Below are 22,394 nucleotides of genomic sequence, written 5' to 3' on the forward strand. Positions count from 1 at the left end.
GTCAGATAAACACCCTTTGAAGGAGAGACTGAAAGTGAGCAGATATCGCCGCTAGACTTTCTTTCTCCTCCAACGCACCAAGTGAGTCACATCCTCCTCCCCCTCTCCGCGTTTCCCTTCTCCTTCTCGCTCGTCTGATTCCTCCTCCTCCTGTGCTCCAGCAGGAAGAGGAGGGAAAGGGGGGGATTGTTTTGCACTTGTCAACTAAAGTGACAACTTCCTGCAGTTTTCTTTCCGCCCTGCTCCCTCCTCCTCGCTCCTCCTCCTCCTCCTCCTTGCCCCCCTCCTCCACCTTGTCGTCTCCTCCTCCTGGTCCTCTCCTCATGCCTCGCAGAGACTCCTCGGGACCGCGTTGTCCCCGTCACTCCCGGCAGAAGCGTCTTCCTCGCACCACTCCGTCGCGTCCTGCGAGAAATTCCTGGGGGGGGACCCAACAAGCCGCCAACTCCTAAGAGCATCGAGCCAGGTCTCCTCCCACTCCCACTCCCATCCTCCTCCTTCTTCCTCCCTCGCCTCCTCCTGCCCTCTTCCTCATCCTCCCCTTTCGCTCTGACTCTGCTGGTCTCCTGCTCCCTCGCACTTCTCTGCTCAGCAAGCGTGACCTCGCCGAGCCTTCTTCCTCACTTCTCCGATTGGACAGCGTACAGGAAGAGCGAGGTGCGGAGGAGGATCGAGAGGAGGAAGAGGGGCGAGAGAGGAGGGGGGGGGGAGGAAAGCGAGGGGAGGAGGGGAGGAGGGGAGGAGGGAAGGAGGGGAGGAGGGGGAGGAGGGAAGGAAGTGATAGAGGAGGGGAGGAAGGGGTCGTCTGAAGGATGCAGCAGGAGGGAGATCATGTGAGCACGGGGCTGCTGGGAATGGGAGGCGCTGCCTTCGATCCGACGTCATGGTTCTCACATATCGGTGAGGCCAAGGACGGGGAAGGAAAGAGGAGGGAGGAGGAGGGAGGAGGGAAGAAGGAGGAGGGAGGAGGGAGGAGATGAGCAAGTAAATTAGATTTTCACTCTTCTCTCTCTCCTCGCTCAGTCTCAGTCTGTCTTCTTGCTCGGCTTCTTCTTTTCATCATCCTTCTTGTCGAAACCAAACCCGGAGAGCGCCGCATCATGCGTGACCTTCTCGCCTTTGCCAAACACCTGTGCCAGCTTCTTCAACTTCCTGTCCCTCCTCCTCCCCCTCCAACTCCTCGTCCTCGTCCTCCCCTCATGTCTCCTTTCCTCTCCTCTCCACTCTCACCATCTCGTACACGCCATCCTCGGGAGCTCCACCGATCTCGTCGGGGCAGAGGAAGCAGACGCCGACGAGGCGCGTCAACCACTCCCAGGGGTTTTCAACCTGCTGCGCGTGAGACAACCGACCAGGCTGAGGAGGAGCAAGAAGGAGAAGGGAGGGAGGGAGGGAGGGAGGGAGAGGAGTGAGAGGAGGGAGTGAGAGGAGGGAGTGAGAGGAGGGAGGGAGTGGGGGAGAGGAGGGAGAGGAGAGGAGAGGAGGGAGGGAGATGAGGGAGACCTTGAGAAGCTCATGAACTGAGAGCACGAAGACCCACAGAAGCCAGATGCACGTCCTCGCTTGATCGTGCTGGGAGCGAGTCAGAGGGTGAAGCAGATGGAGAGAGGAGGCGGGAGCCAAAAGACAGAAGGCCCGATGAGACTGGCGACGAGGAGCAGCTGGCAAAGGAGGAGCAAGGAGAGCAGCAGGGCAGGAGGTTTTCACCGTAAGAAGTGCGTCTTTGCCGTAGGGGAGGAACTCGTGGGGGTTACGGAGGAGGTAGTAGACGCAGGAGGTGAAGAAGGCCGTTCTGACGGTCATGGACGGGCCTTTGAGCACAGGGGGAGTTCCGAACATCCAGTCTGAGCTCTGCCAACCCCTCAGTCCTCCTCCTCCTCCTCCTACTCTCCCTCACTTCCTCTCACCTTTCCGATCATGCCCAACCAGTTGGCAAGGATTCCTCCTCCACAGCCTGCGATCATCCCGCAGAAGATCGCCATTGGTCCGGACCCCACCACCTCACCATCCCGTCATGACCCCACCACCTCACCATCCCGCCATCACCCCACCATCACTCCATCCCGCCATCACCCCAACTCATCTTGACCCTCCTCCTGCCCCCTTCTCCCTCCTCCTCTCTTCCTCACCATGTGCGCACTTTTCAGGGCCCCATCGGCGCCCCAGGAGGAGGTAGCGTGACCGCAGGAGAAGGAGTTGATGTAGCCGAAGACAAGTTCCACGCTCCGATGCCGCGTGATGAACTTGTATGGCACGTTCCTTCAACGTCGTCAGACTCTTCATGCTCCTCCTCCCTCCCTCCCTCCCTCCCTCCCTCCCTCCCTCCCTCCTCTCCCTCCCTCAACTTCCTCATTCCTCCCCTTCTTCTAATCCTCTCCATGAGAGACTTGCTTGTCACCCTCCACTACCTGTCCTCCCTCCCTCTCCTCCTTCCTCGCTCACCCTGGGCAGCAGAAGATCAGCCAAAAGGCGAGGAGGAAGGCGAAGGGACTGCTGAGCGAGCCCATCCAGCCTGGCGGTTGCCCGAGAAAGAGAGCAGCAACGGTCGTTCCTCCGAAGGTTCCCACGGCACAAGAGATCAAAACCTGCAACAAGATCAGGACCAGGCTCGACTCTTCTCCCTTCCTCTACCCTCCCTTCTTGCTCACGACCTCCTTCCCGCTTCTGTCCCATCTCTCACCCCTCTAACTTCCCCCTCCGTCCCCAGTCCTCTACCTGGAGCCAGGGATGTTTAGCCTTCCCCATATGCCTGCGGTAGGAGGCACAAGTATCAAGCGCGAGGATGAGATCGAGGAAAGACGAGTGGAAGGGGAGCAGCGGGATGGCCCAGCTCTCTGACTGCAAGAAGACGTCCTGGATACTATCGAACGATGCCATCATCATGTTCCTCGACACAGGTTCTGTGAGGCAAGTCAATCCACTCAGCTCTCACATCCCATCCTGCTCCCCCGCGTATCCCCCCCGGACTCCCCCCGGTTCCTTCTCTTGTCTCCCCACTTCCGCATTGATTGTTTGAAGACCATCCATCCTATCACTCCCTCACCGCTGTCTCACACTCTCATTTCTTCTCTCTTCCTCTCTCCCTCCCTATCCTTGTACTGCTCTTAGACATCCTTTGATTCACTCTGCCCTCCCCTGTATCCAATCCTATTCTTCCGTTCCACTATCCGTCTGTTCTGTCTTGCAATCTCTTGTCCTGGCTTGTCCTGGCTTTCTTTCTGCTCCCCTTTCCTCCTCTTTCCACCCTCTCCTTTGCTTCTCCACCTCTCCCCTGCTCTCCTCCTCACTCCTCTCTACCCCTCTGCTCGCTTCTTCCTCCATCTCCTCTCTTTCCCCACCTCGTCATGTCTTCTACTCCCCTCCTCTCTCCTCCCTCTCTCCTCCCTCGCTCCTCCCTCTCTCCTCCTCTCTCTACCCATCCCTCTCTTACCTTCGATCTTGACCGTTTTCCTCCACCACGCCATGTTCGCAGCCTCCAAGGGCTCACCCTACCCCAAAAACAACTACCCTACCCAGGAATATTGATACCACCCCTTGTGGTCAACCCCCAAATTCATATAAAAGATCCTACAAGAAATACCACCCCACCTCTCTCATATCACCCACCCTACCTAGGATCTTCCTGTACCCCACCACACCTATTCCTCCGTTCGCTCCGCTGAGTCACAAAAAATCCGCCGATGGCCCGGCCGGCCCGCCGCTTAATTAACGCCGGGCCCGGCGTAGTACTACGCCGGGTACGAGCGGAGTCCGTACCGTACGGTCTCGGCCGGCCCCCGGCGCCGGGTGACCCACGGGGCCATGCCGGCACATGATGGGCCCCGGCCGGGCGCCGGGCGCCGGGCCGCAGACGGTCACCGTACTGTACGGTACTGGCACGGTGAGTCACTAGTACTGAGTGACCGTCTGCGGACTCCGCCTCGGAGCCTGGGCCGCCCCCGGGCCCGGGCCGCGGCCCCCGGCGGTGACGGACAGTGCTTGAAACAGATTCTAAAGTTTACTCTCACTTTCGAGTAAGAGTCAGTTTTAGTATCCTGGGGGTTAGACCGTCTTGGTCACACTACAGTGAGTCATACCATCATTCAATGCCAGGGCAAGTTCCGAGCCAAGGCTTACTAAGTTAGTAACTTGACGGGCCGCCGCGGGCCCCGGCCCGGCCCGGGGTTGCCGGCGAGCACCCCGGGCGTACTACGGTAGTAACGGCAGTGATCATCAGATCAAGTAGTAAGGTGCGGGCCCGGCCCGCACTGCGGCGCCGCTACTACAGTGAGTCCCTGAGTCTAAAGCCTCGCCGGAGCACTTTGATATAAGTCAAATTCCTACGGCCGGGCCGCGCGGCGGGCCCGGTGGCGGCATTGGCAACTTGAAAACAGTTCGGAACTCGGAAGTTGAACTTTTGAGAGTACTTGGCAAAGTTGGTAGGCCCAGATCCGTCCGAACTTTCAGTGGACCCCTGTGAAATAGGGGACTTCTCCGCCTGAGATGAGGGTGGGGTACCTCGAGGGCTGTAACTTACCAGGCGCAACGAGGAGACGTTACTCACCACCCCTAGTCATCACCTAAACCACCCCATCCCTCCCCTATCTCTGTTCACAATGCCATACACCCACCCCTCTACATCATATCTTGTGGTCATCGGAGGGGTAGGGTAGGTGACCAGATCCTTTCCTCTTGGTACCCCCCTACCCCCCCAAGGCCTGACTTTATAACCCCACCCCAACATATAGAAGTGACCAATAGCAAAATGTATTTTAAAAAAGAAGTAGTCTCAAGTCTAGTCCCCACCTTACACCCGCACTATGCTGCTCCTCCCCCGTCCTCTTTCCCTTCTTCTCTGCTCCTTCCCTTCCTCTTCAGGCATATCCCTCGCTTCTCTTCATCCTTCAACCTCCTGCCTCCCTATTGACTGATCCTATCCTATCTCCTTGACCCATCCTCTGTTGTTTTGACATACCTTCTTCCCAGTACGAAAAACAGTTCGCCTTTGGTCCTATCGCCTTTCTGTTCCTCCATCTTCGCCTTCATTGTGCACGATTACCCTGATCCCGCTATTTTCTTCCAATTTCTTTCTCACACGACTGATAAGTTGATTCGCTCCACCCTCCCTTTCATTTTACCCCCTTCTCATGATTGCTGCTCGCAGAGTGCTGCGCAGCTTACACGAGCCAGTCGGTTGCGATGACTTCAGCGAGTCTCGAGCAGCAGATTCAGGTCTCTTCTTGGTAACATCTTGGAAGCTCAACGAGTCTGTAGGAGATCTTCACGCAATTGCGTTCCTTGTCTGCTGCCATCAACCAGACCAATGTGAGCGACTCCTCGGCTGATGGCGGAGGGTCCTGACTCCTTCTAGGCTCTTGTCAGGCAACAGCAACATCAAATCGAAAATCTCTCCTCCCAAGATGTGAGTCATGAGAACTTTAAGGGTCTTGAATCGGAAGGATTGAGATTGACTGGTTGCTCGTCGCTTGTTTTCCAGTCTGTGCATTCTACAGCCATTTCATTCCTTGAGAAGGTCAACATGATGCATGCGGCAATTTCATGCTGAGCTTTGATGTATGCAGAAAGCTCACTCCGGTGACACATCATGGATGTTAAGTACGAGATCAATGTCAGCAAGGCTTCTCGCTCGTAACTTCCTCTGCAGTGTCGACTGCTCTGGTTGTGATGATGACAACTCCTGGCCTCGCCATGTTCTACGGAGGACTCGCACAGGTGCGGGTGACCTGAGGAAGTCTGTCGATCTTATCGAATCTGCCCAAGGCTCCCAACGTCTTGTCGACTGTCATGCAAAGTTTCTCCATCATGTGCATCGTCAGCTTCTTGTGGTTTGCTATGGGCTACTCGTTCGCCTTCGCCGAGGTACCACGCCGCCTGCTTCTCCTGAATGACTGAGCTTCTCGCATCTCTCAGGGTAGCGTCATCGTGGGCAACAGCTCAAAGTTCTGGCTTGCACACATGGACGGGCACAGAGTGAAGGATGATTCGGAGAAGCTCTTCATGGTCTATCAGATGACCTTCGCCGTGATCAGGTGAAAACCTCGAGCATCTCGCTCATTTCATGATACTGGTGGCAGTGCTGCAATCATTTGTGGGTCCTTCGCTGAGAGAATGCGATTCAGCGCCATGCTCGTCTTCGTCGCGATCTGGCATCTGCTCGTCTACTGTCCTGTCGCTCACTGGGCTTGGGGTCCCGGTGGTTTCCTGCATGCAGCTGGATGTCTGGACTTTGCAGGCGGGGACGTGGTGCACGTGAGCGCTGGGGTGACAGGCCTGGTTGCTTCCATGCTCGTTGGAAAGAGAAGGTCGCTTTCTCTCGGTCAAGAGCTCACTCCTCATAACGCGCTGCTCGTCTTCCTCGGAGCCTCGCTGCTGGTGAGCCTCCCCTGTCTCAGTTCGGGGCGCTAAGAGCTGTGCGGTAGTGGGTCGGATGGTTCGGCTTCAACGCTGGCTCCTCCTTCGCTGCGGACGATGTCGCGATCAACGCTATGGCAGCCACACAGATGTCTGGTGACTTGAGCTGCTGCTGGGGGTCCAGACTGACTCTAAGGCTGCAGGAGCTTGCGGGGGCCTCACGTGGATGATAGTCGAGTGGGTCTATGCCAAGAAACCCTCGGTCGTAGGGATCGTCAGGTAGTTTGCAGCTCCCCTGTCCTGCTCGCCCCCAGCTGATCTCTTGCAGTGGGTCCATCTCTGGGCTGGTCGTTGTCACCCCCAGCTGTGGGTACATCGATCAGACTGGAGCTGTTTGCATCGGAGCGCTGGGAGGGCTCGCCTGCTTCTTCAGCATCCAACTGAAGCACGTGCTGGTACGCCTGCCCATGCGCATCCCTGCCAGTAACGAGAGGCTAGGGGTATGACGACGCTCTCGACGCCTTCGGCATGCATGGCATCGGCGGCGTCCTCGGGTGCATCCTGACAGGATTCTTTGCGAACAAGCACGTGAGCGGCAAGGAAGAGATCAACGGGGCCTTCTACGGAAAGCCTTCACAGGTCAGTCTCATGCTGCGTGAGGTGTGAGGGAGTGAGGTGAGTTGGTCATCAGATCTACATCCAGCTCTACGGCGTCGTTGTCATCAGCGTGTACTGTGCTGTCATGACTTTCTTGATCCTCAAGCCCTTGGACCTGGTCCTCCACTTCGAAGCTTCCTCCCCTCCCTGATGTGACGGCAGGTCATGCTCAAGACTTTAGGCATTGGGATTCGATGCTCGCCGGAGGAGGAGAGCCAGGGACTTGACATCTCGCAGCACGGAGAGTCGCTGATTGTCGACGCGTCTCTCCTCGGATCCCCCAAGGTCGTTCCTCCGCTCCTCTCTGCTCTCGTCATGGTCCTCCTTGTCCTCCTTGTTCGCTGACTTGGTTACAGTTGAAGCTTGGCAAGGGGGATAGCAGCGGGAGAAGCAGCGGGGCAAGTAGCGGGGTAAGCAGTGGATGGGCAGCTGTAGATACAACGATATCGCGAGTGATTGTGAGCGAGCCGGTTACGGTGACCAACAAAGTCTTGCCGTTCGAGCAAGACGTCGAAGAAGGAAGAGGGAGGGAGCAGCACACGGATGATGGTAGTCTTACATAAACTCTCATACGAAGGAAGAGAGAAGGAGCAGCACACGGATGGCAGTCGTACTGATGGATCGCATGCCAGCCGTGCCAGTCAGATAGCGCCGAGTCAACACAACTCTCCTGTAAACCAGAATGACCCTGACGTGTTGTGAGGCGGCAATGTAGCCTAGACGACTCGGTCTTGAGCAGAAACTGAAGTAACTACTACTGTCTTGTTGCAGCTGAGGTCGACTCTCACATGAAGTAGTCTTACATCAGCTCTCACATGAAGTAGTCTTACATCAGCTCTCACATGAAGTAGTCTTACATGAGCTCTCACATGAAGTAGTCTTACATGAGCTCTCACATGAAGTAGTCTTACATGAGCTCTCATACACTGGCCGCACTTGCCGGTAGCTGCGTCGAGACCTTCAACACTCGCAAGTTGGCGTGGCGGCGACTTCCAGGGCGACTTCCTTCTATGAGCAGGATATGAGGGGGATGATGGGTGCGAGCGGAGATGTGGATACGGAGGCCGCGCAGGTACGAAGCGGACGATGGGCGGGAACGGAGGGACGAGGACGAGGACGAGGAGCAGAAGAAGAAGCGCAATGAGCGAAACTTCTCTCGCCCTCTTGGTTTTGTTCAGCTGCGGATGCCTCGGACCGGTTCATGGCTTCAGAGCATCGAGCTCGATGCTTCCGGGAAAAGCTTGCAAGGCAACATCATCTATGCAAGGCAGCATGCGGATGAAGATGCCGGAGCATTATGTTGGGATCCCGAGGGGACGAAGATCTTTTCTACCGTCTTTCCTCACCTTCAACGACGACAGAAGGGATTTAGCGCCAAGGCCGGGGCAAACAACACTGTTGCGAGCCTCCGAGGGAATGGGTGGCGCATCTGCGGACGAGGAGGTGCTGGAGGCGATGCGGTCGATGACGATGAATGAGCTCAAAGCTGAGCTTCGACGAATCGGACTTCCAACAACTGGCAAGAAGACAACACTGATAGCACGACTGATCTCCTCTTCCGATTTCGACCCGAAGAATGCCAAGGAGCAAATGATGAGAAAAGAAGAAAAAGAAACAGAAATAGATTCAACACAACAGAGCAAACCGATTCAGCCAACCCAAGAACAACCACTCAAACCTTCCAAACAGCGAACCAAGACGCAAGCTATGAAAACATCAAGCGGTACCGGCTTTGGAAAACCAAAAAATGACGAATACATCATTCAAGCGAACAAGCTCCTGCAGGAAGCTGAGCAGCTGCTGGCCAAGGGCGACCTGGCTGGCGCCGGAGAGGCGGCCAGGCGAGCAGGCGCAGAGTACGAGAAGGCAGAGGCAGGAGAGGTGCCGGCGCTGGCGAAGCTGCGCAAGCGGCTTGAGGAGGAGGAGCAGAAGAAGCAAGCGCAGGCGGCGATGATCGCAGCAGGCGACAAGCAGGTCGAGGAGGCAGAGCAGCTGCTGGCCAAGGGCGACCTGGCTGGCGCCGGAGAGGCGGCCAGGCGAGCAGGCGCAGAGTACGAGAAGGCAGAGGCAGGAGAGGTGCCGGCGCTGGCGAAGCTGCGCAAGCGGCTTGAGGAGGAGGAGCAGAAGAAGCAAGCGCAGGCGGCGATGATCGCAGCAGGCGACAAGCAGGTCGAGGAGGCAGAGCAGCTGCTGGCCAAGGGCGACCTGGCTGGCGCCGGAGAGGCGGCCAGGCGAGCAGGCGCAGAGTACGAGAAGGCAGAGGCAGGAGAGGTGCCGGCGCTGGCGAAGCTGCGCAAGCGGCTTGAGGAGGAGGAGCAGAAGAAGCAAGCGCAGGCGGCGATGATCGCAGCAGGCGACAAGCAGGTCGAGGAGGCAGAGCAGCTGCTGGCCAAGGGCGACCTGGCTGGCGCCGGAGAGGCGGCCAGGCGAGCAGGCGCAGAGTACGAGAAGGCAGAGGCAGGAGAGGTGCCGGCGCTGGCGAAGCTGCGCAAGCGGCTTGAGGAGGAGGAGCAGAAGAAGCAAGCGCAGGCGGCGATGATCGCAGCAGGCGATGTTGGTTCTGAGGTGAGGATGTTTTTTTTGTGTGTTGATTTTTATTCCGTTCATTTCGTTTTGCTTGTTGTTTGCATGATATGATTTGATATTGTTGCTATGACCTTTATGTTGCCTTTCTTTGTTTTTAACTTTGTTTTGGTCAAGTCGATCAAGGATGCAAATGTTCAAGATGAGTTGCTTGATTGGGCTGATTTTGCTGAAGAAGTGAGTTCAATCTTGCTTTTTCTTCCTTTTCTTCTTGCCTCACTGTTATTCTCTCGCTCCCCCTCCATCTTCCCGTTCTCCCCTCTCTCTCACTCGCCGTCAGGATCAAGACTTCGAGATCACCGGCAAAGGTTTCAAATTTCCTGAGCCGCAGCTGAAGGAGCAGAAACTCGACGTGGACGAGGAGCCGCCGCGAGCCAACATGACCAAAGAGCAGCTGCTGGAGGCCTGGAAGGCGCGAGCTCAGGTGTACAGGCGCCGCATCGACCGAGTCAACGACCAGGTGCTGAGAGCTCTGCTGGGGTGTCTGCTGAAGGCTAGTAGGTGCTGGAGGTGTTCCGAAGGTATGACAAGCGCGCGACGGGGACGATGGCGATGGGAGACATGCGGGAAGCGTTGACAAGCCTTGGCATCCAACTCTCAGACAAGGAAATGACGTCCTGCCTTCACGCCTCTTCTCTCCCTTGCCCTGCTCTGCCCTGCTCTGCCCTCCTCATTCTCTTTGCTGGTCGCCTTCATGCCCCTGACGCTGCCGCAGGAGCTCGAGGACATCAAGCTCTCTGTCCCGCTCATCGGCCCTGACCGATGCTCCGCCAATGCCTTCCAGAAGGTCGTCGAGAACTTCAACCCGGCGCTCCGTGTGTCAACCGGGCCCTCTTTGACCTCCCAGGTGCCTCTTCGCGCTTCTCAGCTCGTTTGTCAAACTAGTCCAGCTGGGGCTGACAATTTCTCAGGTCTTCAAGGTTTTGGGTGAGGGTCTCGTGCTGGCTGGTGGGGTCGTGAAACGGGCGGTGGAGCAGAGAAGGCAGGAGAAAGAGGCGGTAGAGACGCTGACGTCGCTGCTCAAGGAGACCTCCAAAAAGCCTCCAGCTGCAGGCGGCGTTGGAGGGGCGGTAGCTGAGAAGAAGCAGGAGGCAAAGAAGGAGCTGGGGGAGTGGCGGGAAGCGATCGATGCTTCATCAGGGGAGGTGTACTACTGGAACACAGTGACGCGAGAGGCGAGCTGGACTCTTCCGAGCTCCTCCGACTCGACAAGCTCACGGAAGTGAGAGCTGGGGGGAAGCAGGAAGGCAGCAGAGGAGAGGGGAGGGGAGGTGGAGGGAGGTTGATATAGTTTACAGCAGGGGAGGTGGAGGAAGATACATATGATACACGAGACTCACTGCTCCCAAACTTTGATGAAGCCGTCGATGGAGGACGTGACCAGACGCTCTCCTGCTCCTGCCGCAGAGCTCACGGCGCCTCTGTGCCCTCGCCTGACTCTCTCGATCGTCCAGTCCGTCACGTTCCACTCGATGACCGTCATGTCTGCCCCGGTGCTGCAGGCGAGGCGTCAGCAGGAGGAGGGCCAGGCGTACCCGAGGCTCTCGTACCTGACCAGCTTCTCTCCGACGCTCTCTAGCGACAGGATAGGTCCGCTGTGGGCAGCCATCGTGTGCTCGAGCCTCCAAGTCCGCAAGTCGTACGACCTGATGGCTCCGTCCGCCCACCCCGAGACCCTGCGGCTGCGAGTCAAAGCAGAGCTGCAGGGCGAGCTGACTCACAGCTTCGCCTCCTCTCGTTTCAGCTCGGCGTTGTAGCTGGAGATCACCAGCAGCGGGCGCACCCAGACTCCCCTCTGCGTTGGAGCAAGAAGCTTCCGCTCTACCTCCCAGCTCTTCAAGTTCCACACCCAGATACACCCGTCGTCCACCGACGCCATCAGGTGCTTCTTCGACGCTCGCACGGCCCCGACCACGAGGCCCGACAGCTTGCTCGCCTCCCTTGCCTCCAACACTCGAGGGTCCAGCGGCCTGCGCTTGGAGAGCTGGGGCACAGGTGAGGGGCGGGAAGGGATGGACACAAAGGGTACCTGAAGGCCCGCGGACATGGCGCGCAGCACTTGCGTGTGGTTCGTCAGGCGTTGCCGCAGCTTCCACGTGCGCGTGTTCCACACCATCACCGCCCCCTTGCAGGCCACCGCGAGCGTCTGGTCGACCAGCTCGAGTGCCAGCGGCTCGTCGTGTCCTCGCAGCACATGAAGGCACTCGGACGTTCTTAGGTCCCACACGCGGACCGTCTGATCGTCAGAGGCTGAGATGAGGAGCCCTTGCGAGCTGTCGATGACGATCGCCGTGATCCAGCCCTCGTGCCCCTCGAACGTGCGAGTCGGACGGGACTCATTTAAGTCCCACTCAGTGATCACTTGATCTGCCCCCGCGCTGTAGAGCTTGTTCTCCGCCACCTGAGCTCGCGTCAAACAACCACCCTGCAGCATCTCAAGGACTTGCCTTCACGTCCAGCACAGCGGATCCAGTATTCCATTCCTTGATGATCGCGTTGGTCCCCCGGTGTAGCGATTGAGGAGACACATCAGGACGAATCAGTCCTCGACGTTTGAGCTCAGACAGGGGAACTCCTCCCATTCCCGACTCGATGCTCGCCGACCGCTCATTTTCTAGCCGTCGCTTCTCCCAGTACCCCGGGTTGACGATGAAGGAGGACCTTTTCTCCTCTTCCCTTGGCTGTTGCAACATGGTGAACTTACGCATGAGCGCCTGGAGCGATTGCTTCTGGATCTCTCGCTGCGCGTTCAATCCTTCTCTGAGCATCCGCGATGAAGAACTTGTGCTGTCAGTATCCCAATCAGGTCTCAGTCGAGACTTCCACCGCCCTTGAGGAGAGGAGGAGGTTTGGTTTCTTGCAATTGCAGGTTTCTTCGTCTCCTGCTTGCGGGCCTGACTCTTCGTCTGTTGTTCATCGATGAGAGGAGGAGACGAAGAGAAGTTCATCTCCGACATCTTGTAAGAACGAGCAGCTGCAGCCTGAAAGTATAGGTTGGCACGGGGCATGACAAACATTCATCTCTCACCACATTCTCGTTCTTGCCGATTCCTCGACCTCTCCTCTTCTTGGGGGCGCTTCCTGGACCTGCGACATCGTCCGAGCTCTCAGCGGATCGAGTGTCTGCCTCCACGTTGCCGCCCTTGGTCTGCATCAAGACCCCGACAAGCGACGGGCAGCTGGCGGCTATTGCGCTCCTCGCCAGACCCGTCCAGGGTTGTACGAAGCCTACGACCCGTCCCTGGTCCAACCCACGGCGCAGGCCATGACGGCAATCCGGTCGAAGGCACTCACTAACGATGAAGGAGGAGCTTGAGTCGAGCCAGACGGTCACCAAGAACGAGACGATCGCACCGGCCCCTCGACATGCTGACATAGCTACTAGTGCCCCGGATACTCAAACCTGTACATAAAAACCTCTTCCTGACCTGCTCGTTTGAGATCAGCTCGTTGACATAAACCCAACAATGCATCGTAAACAAGTGCACAAAACTACACAGCATGTCATGCTCGTTCCATGGCAGTTGATCATACCCCCTTGCAACCCTTTCCCTTTTCCCTCCCTCAAGATTGCTACTAAATTGCTCTGTGCCTTTGCTCCCACTTTTCATCGAGCTAAACTTCTTCCGTCGCACGTGCATCTCATGGTACATATTTCATGACCTCACAGTGCGTCCTCCACTTCCTTCGCTGTCATCCTCACCCTCTGTTGCCTGGTCTTACACCTTCCTTTGCGTTAGTTCACCTACATTCTTTCAATCTACCTTCCACGTCTTCCTCTTCCTTTTCCCCTTCCAGATCTCATACCCAGGTGTATCCGCTATCACTCTTCCTCTCCGCCCTCTCCTTCCTCCCCGTCTTCTCCCTCCCTCCTCCCTCTCCCCGCCGCAACCCTGCATGTATCGCCGCTTATATGTTCTTGACCCTCGTCCCCCCTCTTACCCTGTCAGCCGTTGAGGATGACAGGCACTTTACGGCTGCACCGTCAGTCGGACTGCAGCTCCCCGGGCCCCGTCTGTCAGTCTCAGTGACTGGCCGGGCCCGTGCCGCTGGCCCTCAGTGACACCGACGACAGGTCGGGCCGACAAGCCGACTAGCATAAGCCCATGTTATGGCAGCCCGGGCCGAAAAGGAAACGGCATCCCGAACACTCATATTCGGAGCCTGTCAATGACCGTGACCGGCGGGGGAGTCGGCGTCCCTAGTTTCATTCACGGTTGAACTTAAGGCGCAAGTGAGGAGAAAGGCAAGTCTTGTTGTAGTCTCGTTGGATGGCTGCGAGTGGATGGTCGCGTTGGATAACCTACGGCATTCGGAACGAGTCACTGCGTGGGCCCCCGGACCGGGAACAGGTGATGATGAAATTTCGCTTGAATCACTCACCGGAAAAGGACAGATCACCTTGATACAAGTGTTATCATATACATCATAGAAGGGCCTTCCAGACTGCAGCATTCTATGAGACACAGTGGACGCAGAGGAGGGAGGATACCGCCAGACCTCCTCCCATTCCACTCGCTAAGATCGCATAGGAGGATCGCGAGGTCGCCACGAGAGCATCCACTTTACCTGAGCACCGTGAGGTCTGAGAGATTCGCAGCTTCATGTGCTCACTCAGCAGCAGCACGTTCTTCCATCCATCCAGCAGAGCACGCTTACCCTGCCTTCCCGGCTCAACCGATTCTAACACCAGAACCTCCTTCCCCAGCACACGGCGAGCAAGCTCAATTCCACTCTAGAGCACCCTGAGCACGCGACTGCAAGGCATCCGATTCGTCACCTGAGCATCTGAAGCCACGAAGATCTTGGAGGCCTAGATGTAGGAAGCATCAAAGACCGAACAAGGCACTAGGCCTGCTACTCACGTCTCCATGGGACAGGAACTCAGCACAGCGCAGAGCCGTGTGCTGTTCCTGCTCGGTCATGTACTTGACCTGCTGCACTTCAGCTTGTGACTCCACCAGTCTCAGTCGCACCGTCCGCAGGTGGACTCCGATGATCTTGTAGCCGGCGAAGTTGCGGAGGTAGAAGCTGAAGTGCGACCTCTGTTACAGCCATCCATAGGATGCTCCGACTGACCTGTCCACGTGCTTGCTGATGTCGGGAGATGGAGACAAGATGTAGCGCGATATCGATGAGAAGAGAAGTTCTGTTCTACCTTGAATCGCCTTTCTGCCACCACGTAAATGCCATCGCGAGTTTTATGGTGTTGGCAGAGAGAAAGTCAAAGACAACGTACGGAATCGATCCTTCCGACAAGATTAGACCAGCAAAGTACGAAATGGCTTCACAAGACGTCAGGGATCCAAGGCTGTCGGTGGGTTCAGGACCTGTTAGCACGACTACCCGATCATCCTTGAGACTTTGTAGACCGTGACGAGAATGGAACTGAATCGCCTGCAAGAGCAAGAGTCTGCTACCTCCACATGATGATGAGATCAGTTGATGTCCACTCACTGCTACATCGTCGTCACGCAAATGCTTCCACGACTTGAAATCCCAGGCAAACTCCCTCATCAGCTGCTCGTTGGAATGTAAAGGAAAAACGGTGAAAGAGAGCAAACACGCCATGCCTTGTCGTTGTTGAGAACTTGATTCAACTCAATCTTCACAGGCAAACTCAAGAAGTGACCAAGATCGATCATGGTAGAGACTTCCTTGCTCCGATGTACGATTGGTTGGTCGTACGACACCCACTCAACGACCAATGCTCTGTCGGAAAGAAAACTCCACACATACCCGGAAACAAGAGCGACCAGACGATTGCCAAGGCCAGCTGCTTGTTCCATCCTCAATAAGAGAGCCTTTGAGTTCTTGACATCTTGGAGGAAACGGTTCTGAGTCGATTCAAACTTGTCGCTCATCTCAGCAAGTTCGTATCGCCTCTCCTCTTGCAATCTCCGAAGAAGCATTGCAAGCTTGTCATCGCTCAGGTTGTTCGAACTGTTACAAGAAGGTACAACACAGCAGAGGAGGAGGAGGAGGAGGAGGAGGTCGGGAGGTCGGGGACGGAAGGCAGGCGCAACCATCCCCACCACTCTGAGCACCATGGTCAGTGTCTAGACGTTACACGGGCAACGCCGGGCAGAACAACTAGCTAAAGGGGATTCTAGAGCCAGTTCTAGAGCTCTTCTCTGAGCGAGTGAACGACAACATACAAGACTACAACCAAGAAGTGTCATGCAAGGCGTCACTGTGCTGGGGGAGGAGGCATACGCGAGCCATCAAAGATGATCTGCTCGCGTACATGTCTGTGCGGTCTCGCAGTTTGGGCAGGATGCAGGCACAGGGATCGTGCTTGGAAGCTCGACAAGCAGAAAACTGAGGAGACTCTCTGAGGCGGTGCTATTCTCCAAAGGTCATACAGTTTAACGGTCTCCGACACTGGCTCCAAACTCTGGGGGAGGCAGAAAGACACTGGTGCATGCGACATTCATAGCTTTCATTACATGGGCATGGACCATTACAACTGAGTTATACACTGAGAGATCAGAACGGTTTCGCAAAGAATAGAAAACTGGCCAACATCATTGCAAACATCCCGAAGATCGACTTGGTTGTGCGGTTGGCCCTGCAACAACGTCAGGAGCTGAAGCTGCAGCTCGAGCACTCGCACTTGCGCAGCATCTCCTGGTACGTCCATTGCCCCGCATAGCGCGTGAGGCGGGAGGCCTGGAGGGGATGAGACAAGAGGGTAGGCAGAGAGAGAGAAGGACCTGCGGCCAGAAGATTCTCTTGCCCAGGAAGGGAATGGAGGACAAGAGTTCTCTAAACAACAAGTTGGCAAGCATGCAGGTCGCCTGCGGTCACGAGCAATCAATTGGCGCTCGTTGATGCAAATGTTTCCTACCGCTAGCTTGTCCACAAGTCCCGGCTGGTTGTACTGATAAGGACTGGAAGGCAGGATGAATGTTCGCTTGCTCAATGTCACTTTGTCCTTACCTTCCAATCTGCATCAAGCGGACTAGAGCCTTGCTCTCTGCGACTACCTGTGGTAGAGCATCGGTACGACACCGAGGGGAAAATTCCAACAGGCCGAAGCAGAAACGAAGAGAGAGGGAATGCGATGAAGGTGAAGACATTATAGAGGAACAAACGAAAGAGGAAGAAGGGGAGGGAAGGGGGGGGAAGGGGGAGGGGGAGGGGAGAGAAGGGAAGGAAAGGAGGAGGGTGATCGGATAGGGTGTCGAAGGAGACTCACATGACTCTCGTAGGAGCGAAGAGCTGAAACGAAGCTACCTGAAGTAAGAGGAGCTGTGTCTTCCAGCTTCTTCCCCAAGGAAAGTGCATCAGCAAGCGCACTGTTGACTCCCTGCAAGCATTCAGCTGCCAGCTGTCATTCCCACAAGCTGTCACCTGTCCCAAGTCGGGAGGAAACGAGTGTAGAGCATCCCCTGCATGCTTGTCAGGGAGGGAGATAGGAGCGGAGGAAGTTACCGAGCAAGACGACTCCTGCTCCGCTCTCACTGTCCTTGACGATGTAACTTGCCCCTGATCATCATCTCAATCAGGACGCAATTCCAAGTAATTGATGAGCTCCTGCCTCCTTGAGTCGTCTGAGGGAAGGGAAATCTCCCGCCCTGCAGCAGAAGGTGAGGGGGAGGCAAGGTCGGTAGCAACGAAGGACTTGCCTCGCTCTTTGCGAATCTCTCCAGCTCCTCCTCCTTCACTACATCCTTCCAGAGGACCTTGTCGTCCAGTCAGCAGAGACTACCAGCTCCTCGTCCTCACCTGCGGGAAGCAGTCCTCCAGGAAGCTCCTCATGCCGTCTAGCGTGAAGAGCTGAGAAACATCTCAGGCCCTGCTGGAGAAACTTCAAGGCTGACGTCACCTTGGGGTCATTCCAGATCTTATGATCTGGTTTTGTGATGACGTTGGCTGTCCTGCCCGAAGGTCAGCCTGCACCTCCCTTGGCTCACCAGCACCTGTATCCATCGATTCCTTTCCTGGGAAGAATCCCAAGACGAGTATCGAGCTGGAAACGTGTCATTCACTCCCCTTCCCCTTCTCCCCTCCCTCTTCTCCTCTCCTCTCCCTCCCTGCTCCTCCTCTCCCTCCCTGCTCCTCCTCTCCCTCCCTGCTCCTGCTTACCTTGGGGTCTTTGCCCGTGTACTTGGAAGTGAAGAAGTAAGTCTCCTCCGGCACCGCCACCACCCTCGGCTGATCGTCGACAGCCTCCTGCCAGCTGGATGAGCGGAGAGATGCTGAGGGGTCTCCATCACCGCCACTGGGAAGGAAGGCTCCAGCTTCAGCACCTGGAAGAGGATACAGTCATTCCAAGAAGCGACTCCCTCCCTTCTCACCTTGTATCTCAACCCTCCTGCTGGGGAGAACACCTCCTTCATCTGGAACCTCGACACCAGGTCACTTCCTCCCGCTGCCCCTCCAGCCTGCTCCTTCATGTCCCGCTGATACAGGTCTCAATAGGACGGGAGGTCAAACTCAAGGGGGTCAGAGCACCTCGACGAGCAGCTCTCTCACTCTCGACTTCAGCCCTTCAGCTGCTACGATCAAGTCGAAGTCCTCCAGCAGCTCCTCCTCACCCTGGAGGCAGTCAGAGCTGCGTGCTCCCCAGAAGGAGCGCTCCATACAGTGTCCAAGGAGAGAACCCTCGCAGTGAGATGTCCTCCATTGGGGGATGGAGTTGATAGAGCCTGGAAATCTACAAGCTCGCAACTTGTTCTCAAAGTTATGGAAGGCTGATCACTGATGTCAGGAACCAAGAGGAGACCAGGCATCTCACCCTCTGCATGACAGCATCTCCCAGCAACGAGTTGAACTCATGCCTCGTGATCCAGTACGGCACCCTAGAGAAATTTTCACACCTGTCGCCGTGAAACCAGTCGGAACTCACTGACTGCCTATGGTTGGAAAGAAGTTGAACTTCACTTTAGTGATTTTGCCACTCGTGTCGACTCTGTTTCCATTGAGAACGGATCTGACGGAGCCAGGACGATCAGAAGGCAACCCTAAAACTTGAGCATTCAAACAAACCCATCTACTCCGTTCTCAGCCAACCTCGGAGTTAGTCCGTGTCTGGAAAGCACTTTAGCTAATGAGTAGCCGGCTCTTCTCTTCGCACCTGTCAGTGAACAACAATCCCTTCCCAGAGATGAGATACATGAATCCCTTGTTGGGATCGTAAGCACTGATGGATCCCGCTCGTTCCAACACAGTAATCTTGTGCTGTTTCACCTGGAGCAGAACCGTTCGATTCAAGTTCTCTCGTCTCACCAAGAAAATCACTCACCTGTGGCATCTCACTGAACACTTTATCCAGCTCAAGAGCTGCACCCAGACCCCCGGGTCCTGCTCCGACAACAAGGACATTCATTCGCTCCTTCACCAGCGTCTCTGCCGAAAGAAATTATGACCCACAGGCTATCCCCCACCTCCTAACCTTTTCCTGAGGAAACATCTTTCATCGCAGCCAATCGCAACGGAACAGCTTTCAGACGGGCTGCTGACGGATTTGGAAGGCATCGATGTGCGCTGCTGCGATGTCTGGCCACAAAGGGAAGGGAAACGAACTTGAAGGCAAGCAGACCGTCAAGCGCCAGCAGGAACAAGGGCAAACCTCTTATTCCCTGTGAACAAACACTCAGACGAGTTTCGAATCGCATTCACCAAGAGTGGAGCATGCTTCAGCACCCCAAGCTTCCCTCCTTCTCCTCCTCCTCTTCACGTCACAACCCCCTACACGCCTTCGTACCATTCCTTGTATGTGTCACTTGCCACATCCCCATACAGACCCATCAAACCGTTTCAAGAACAGTTTCAAGAACAGTTTCAAGAAGAACCTTGGTGAAAATCATGAAGAAATGCTACAAAATTTCAAAAAATGATAATACATATTTCAGAGTTTCTCCAAAGCGAACACTTTGTAGACAGAAAAAGTCATGCACGTCAACTGCTGAGGACGGTTACACACATACCGCAATGCGCGACGGAGGCTGAGGGAAGGGAGGGAAGGGGAGGAAGGAGGAGGGAGGGAAGGGGAGACAGGCAGAGAGAGGGGGGGGGAGGAGAACTGCGGCCGGGACTCGGGGATGCAATGCCGGCCCGAGACTCAGAGCCGAAGTTGGGATTGAAAAGGAAGGGGGAGCCGGCAGCGGGCAGAGGGGGGAAGATAGACGGCGAGAGGAAGTAAAATGCGAAGAAGCGAGAAACTTAGGAGGGGAGTAAACGATTCATGAATGTAGTGGGACCGGGGGATGTGAGAGCTGGGTCAATGATGAAGGTGGAAGGTCGAGAAAGGCGGAATGGAGTCAGGCGACATTGTCAGGAGGTGTGACCGTCAGTGAGAGATGTTAGGAGCGAGAAGAGAGGACGAGGGTTGTTTTTGTCTCCAAATGTCGGACCCACGAAGTTTTCGCAGCAGGGGCTGGCTGGTGACTGAAGTTTGATGGTAGATGTCAATGCTCGGTACCCCAGACGGGACAAGGAATCTTGACACTCTGAAGCTGAAGACGAGGACGAACAGTTGTGTGGCATTGATGCGAACACAGGTAATCCAAAGCAGATTCGTCCTATCCTTTCACTCTCCTCTTGATATATCATGACCTCTCCTTCACTTCTCCTTCTCGACCACTTCTCTTCCTCCCATCCAGCGACATAACTACAATCTGATCCATGGTGCAAGGCTGGGATCTTTGCAACCATGCATCCTCACCGAAGGTCGGCCATGAACGTACAGAGAGAGATGTCTATGTCTGATGTTGGGCATTGGCAGGAGCGGCTACAAGCAAGCCAACAGCGAGTCAAACCTGAGGGAACTGGGAAGTATGACTTCGTACAAACAGTTCTACGAAAAGGGAGTGGAGATTCCTTACATGCAAAAGTCCAACATGTCTGTCAACTACAAGCAGAAACTGCACAAGTATGATCCCAACGCGCTCTGCAACCGTCTCCCAGTCAAGTTCGACAACGAGGTCAGGCGTGGGAAAGTGTGTATGGAGCGCGTGTGTAACCCCAACTCTTGACCAGCCGGTCCCCTTCGTCCGGTATTGTGCTCCAAGAAACATCTCGCAATACGAGTTGGGGCCAAAGCTCTATGAGGTGACCTGTCAAATGCTTTCATTTCGAGCTAGCTGTGACATGAAGCTGTCAGAGGAGATTTTTGACGCACAGCCAAGCTTTCTATCCCAAGTGGGATTCTTTGCCGATTGGATTTCAGAACGCCGGAATTATGGGTGACAGACGGCGATTTTGGTTGTTGCTTGGACTGATAGGCTTTCACAGGTGAATTTGCAAGTCGAATTCACGTGAGTCAAAATCGATAAAAACTGAGTCTACACGGACCGTGGACGCCAACGATCCTGTATGCGTTATCAGTGTTAACTGGCAGAAACCCAGCTCGAGATTTTACAAATTTCTCAACTATCAGATTATCTTTCTTTCAATCTAGGGACGACCCGCATGATAAATAGCCTCGAAATATTCCTTGCACGCGTGGCTTTTGAGGACGATGTCGCCATACTGAAGCTGCACATCCATTTGCGCATTCAACACATCAGCAAACATGTTTGAGAAAGGGGGCACAATCCTCAAGAACGGAACACTTTGCACTTGTCTTGGTTCGCTCTCCAGCTCCGTGGAGCTGTGAAATACACGTTCCTTGAGTTGAGTGCCCAACGTCTGAAAGCATTTCTCCTCCACTGTGATCAAGGTTTCTGCAAACACATCGCTCTCAAGGATCTCCTCGAAATCTCCGGCCAAATTTTCCAGCTGCTTGCTGAGTCCATTCTCCATTCGTACGCCCATCATAATCTCTTCAGCTGAGTTCGCCGCGTCATCAGGATTCAAACACTCCGCTACGTAGGAGTTGGACAGATCTCGCAAGAGCATGATGATCCAATCGTTCTCATCAGTTTCTGTCTCTCTTCTCACAAATTTCAACATCTCCTCCACTTTCTCTTCGTCGTACATCTCTCCATGGTTGACCCGATCATAATACAGCGTCACTCCGCGCTCAACCTTCTCCACCACACTCTGCAGGAAATTTACTTGCCCGCATGCTATTGCAAAGTACTTCATCATGGATAAATATTTCCTCTGAACCAATTCATGTGGAGCTTTTCCCATTCTCTTCAACCTCAGCAACTGAAACACTTGCGTGTAGATCACCAACTGAACGATCGCTGTCACGTAGAGTGCAGAGAGTGTCCTGGTGATGCTTGCAATCGCAAGCTCCTTGTACACGGACAACCTTGTTTGAAGGTCATCTCTGGCTACTTCCTTCACCATGTTCTGCTTTGCCTGCACATCGATCAGCGTCGAGAGCTCTCTCTTAATTTCCTTCAAGGCCGCCTGCGGAAATAAAATTCAGCGCACGAGGACGGAGGAAGAGATGGCAGGGGATGAGGAATAACTTGGTATGCACACACAACATCTATGAACTGACAATACAGGGCAGGAGGGCATGTACACATCATGTCGCTGGAGTCCACTCTTACCATGACGAGCCGCTTCCCGTCGCCGCTCGCCAACATACTTTCGACTTCATCGCTGATCCTCTCCTTCATCTTGGAAGCCATGACTATCATTCTCTTCACCGGGAAATGCCTCATCGCTCGCCAGATCAAGAACGTCGCCATCGCTGCCGCCCCCACCATCATCACCCGCCACCGGCCCCATCGCCACCGCAAGGGCCCCGACATGGCGCCCGTTCCACGAAAAACATACGTAACGTGATACAACGGTCTGACAACGACTGCAACGACAATGCTACTGCAGCATGCGGGCACCATAACGTGAAGGGAAGGGATGAGGAGGAGGGGAGGGAGGGAGGCAGGCGACGGGAT

General features: G+C 55.4%; 8 protein-coding genes across 8 annotated transcripts; 2 read left to right on the top strand and 6 right to left on the bottom strand.

The window, feature by feature from the left end:
* Positions 1-1,025: 1,025 nt before the first annotated feature.
* On the bottom strand, positions 1,026-3,464 carry GUITHDRAFT_143491 (hypothetical protein; the record flags this gene model as incomplete). The annotated part of the gene is made up of 9 exons (XM_005826431.1): positions 1,026-1,130; positions 1,231-1,329; positions 1,504-1,572; positions 1,708-1,851; positions 1,908-1,954; positions 2,141-2,259; positions 2,443-2,585; positions 2,716-2,900; positions 3,431-3,464. The coding sequence occupies 9 exons, from the start codon at positions 3,462-3,464 to the stop codon at positions 1,026-1,028; spliced, it is 945 nt and encodes a 314-aa protein (XP_005826488.1).
* Positions 3,465-5,555: 2,091 nt separating this feature from the next.
* GUITHDRAFT_76324 (ammonium transporter) lies at positions 5,556-7,353 on the top strand (the record flags this gene model as incomplete). Its single annotated transcript, XM_005826454.1, has 11 exons — positions 5,556-5,595; positions 5,645-5,712; positions 5,761-5,859; positions 5,911-6,029; positions 6,075-6,372; positions 6,420-6,507; positions 6,555-6,630; positions 6,680-6,806; positions 6,850-6,990; positions 7,043-7,126; positions 7,183-7,353. The coding sequence occupies 11 exons, from the start codon at positions 5,556-5,558 to the stop codon at positions 7,351-7,353; spliced, it is 1,311 nt and encodes a 436-aa protein (XP_005826511.1).
* Positions 7,354-10,868: 3,515 nt separating this feature from the next.
* Positions 10,869-12,025, bottom strand: GUITHDRAFT_89091 (hypothetical protein; the record flags this gene model as incomplete). Its single annotated transcript, XM_005826432.1, has 4 exons — positions 10,869-11,087; positions 11,142-11,267; positions 11,313-11,575; positions 11,621-12,025. 4 exons carry the CDS (start codon positions 12,023-12,025, stop codon positions 10,928-10,930), a joined length of 954 nt encoding a protein of 317 aa, XP_005826489.1. The 3' UTR covers positions 10,869-10,927.
* A 172-nt stretch (positions 12,026-12,197) lies between these two features.
* GUITHDRAFT_164950 (hypothetical protein) lies at positions 12,198-13,021 on the bottom strand (the record flags this gene model as incomplete). The annotated part of the gene is made up of 2 exons (XM_005826433.1): positions 12,620-13,021; positions 12,198-12,572 (listed from the first exon to the last, which is right to left on the bottom strand). Coding segments are annotated over exons 1-2 (723 nt in total), but the record flags the coding sequence as incomplete, so codon positions are not given.
* A 777-nt stretch (positions 13,022-13,798) lies between these two features.
* GUITHDRAFT_143494 (hypothetical protein) lies at positions 13,799-15,620 on the bottom strand (the record flags this gene model as incomplete). The annotated part of the gene is made up of 10 exons (XM_005826434.1): positions 13,799-13,894; positions 13,975-14,037; positions 14,084-14,160; positions 14,251-14,326; positions 14,372-14,404; positions 14,457-14,525; positions 14,568-14,636; positions 14,938-14,988; positions 15,049-15,111; positions 15,183-15,620. The coding sequence occupies 10 exons, from the start codon at positions 15,618-15,620 to the stop codon at positions 13,799-13,801; spliced, it is 1,035 nt and encodes a 344-aa protein (XP_005826491.1).
* A 460-nt stretch (positions 15,621-16,080) lies between these two features.
* Positions 16,081-19,016, bottom strand: GUITHDRAFT_164951 (hypothetical protein; the record flags this gene model as incomplete). The annotated part of the gene is made up of 22 exons (XM_005826435.1): positions 16,081-16,162; positions 16,208-16,263; positions 16,308-16,391; positions 16,442-16,484; positions 16,534-16,580; positions 16,793-16,903; positions 16,948-16,985; positions 17,029-17,082; positions 17,219-17,279; positions 17,323-17,373; positions 17,423-17,474; positions 17,517-17,566; positions 17,683-17,769; positions 17,814-17,846; positions 17,895-17,999; positions 18,052-18,135; positions 18,183-18,290; positions 18,335-18,398; positions 18,446-18,529; positions 18,674-18,786; positions 18,842-18,900; positions 18,992-19,016. 22 exons carry the CDS (start codon positions 19,014-19,016, stop codon positions 16,081-16,083), a joined length of 1,491 nt encoding a protein of 496 aa, XP_005826492.1.
* Positions 19,017-19,943: 927 nt separating this feature from the next.
* Positions 19,944-20,836, top strand: GUITHDRAFT_143496 (hypothetical protein; the record flags this gene model as incomplete). The annotated part of the gene is made up of 6 exons (XM_005826436.1): positions 19,944-19,982; positions 20,004-20,099; positions 20,234-20,268; positions 20,324-20,522; positions 20,578-20,649; positions 20,702-20,836. The coding sequence occupies 6 exons, from the start codon at positions 19,944-19,946 to the stop codon at positions 20,834-20,836; spliced, it is 576 nt and encodes a 191-aa protein (XP_005826493.1).
* Positions 20,837-20,994: 158 nt separating this feature from the next.
* GUITHDRAFT_114480 (hypothetical protein) lies at positions 20,995-22,160 on the bottom strand (the record flags this gene model as incomplete). Its single annotated transcript, XM_005826437.1, has 2 exons — positions 20,995-21,900; positions 22,047-22,160. The coding sequence occupies 2 exons, from the start codon at positions 22,158-22,160 to the stop codon at positions 20,995-20,997; spliced, it is 1,020 nt and encodes a 339-aa protein (XP_005826494.1).
* Between the last annotated feature and the right edge of the window lie 234 nt (positions 22,161-22,394).

The sequence above is a fragment of the Guillardia theta genome (genome assembly GCF_000315625.1).
Source record: "Guillardia theta CCMP2712 unplaced genomic scaffold GUITHscaffold_75, whole genome shotgun sequence".
NCBI classification, from domain to species: domain Eukaryota; class Cryptophyceae; order Pyrenomonadales; family Geminigeraceae; genus Guillardia; species Guillardia theta.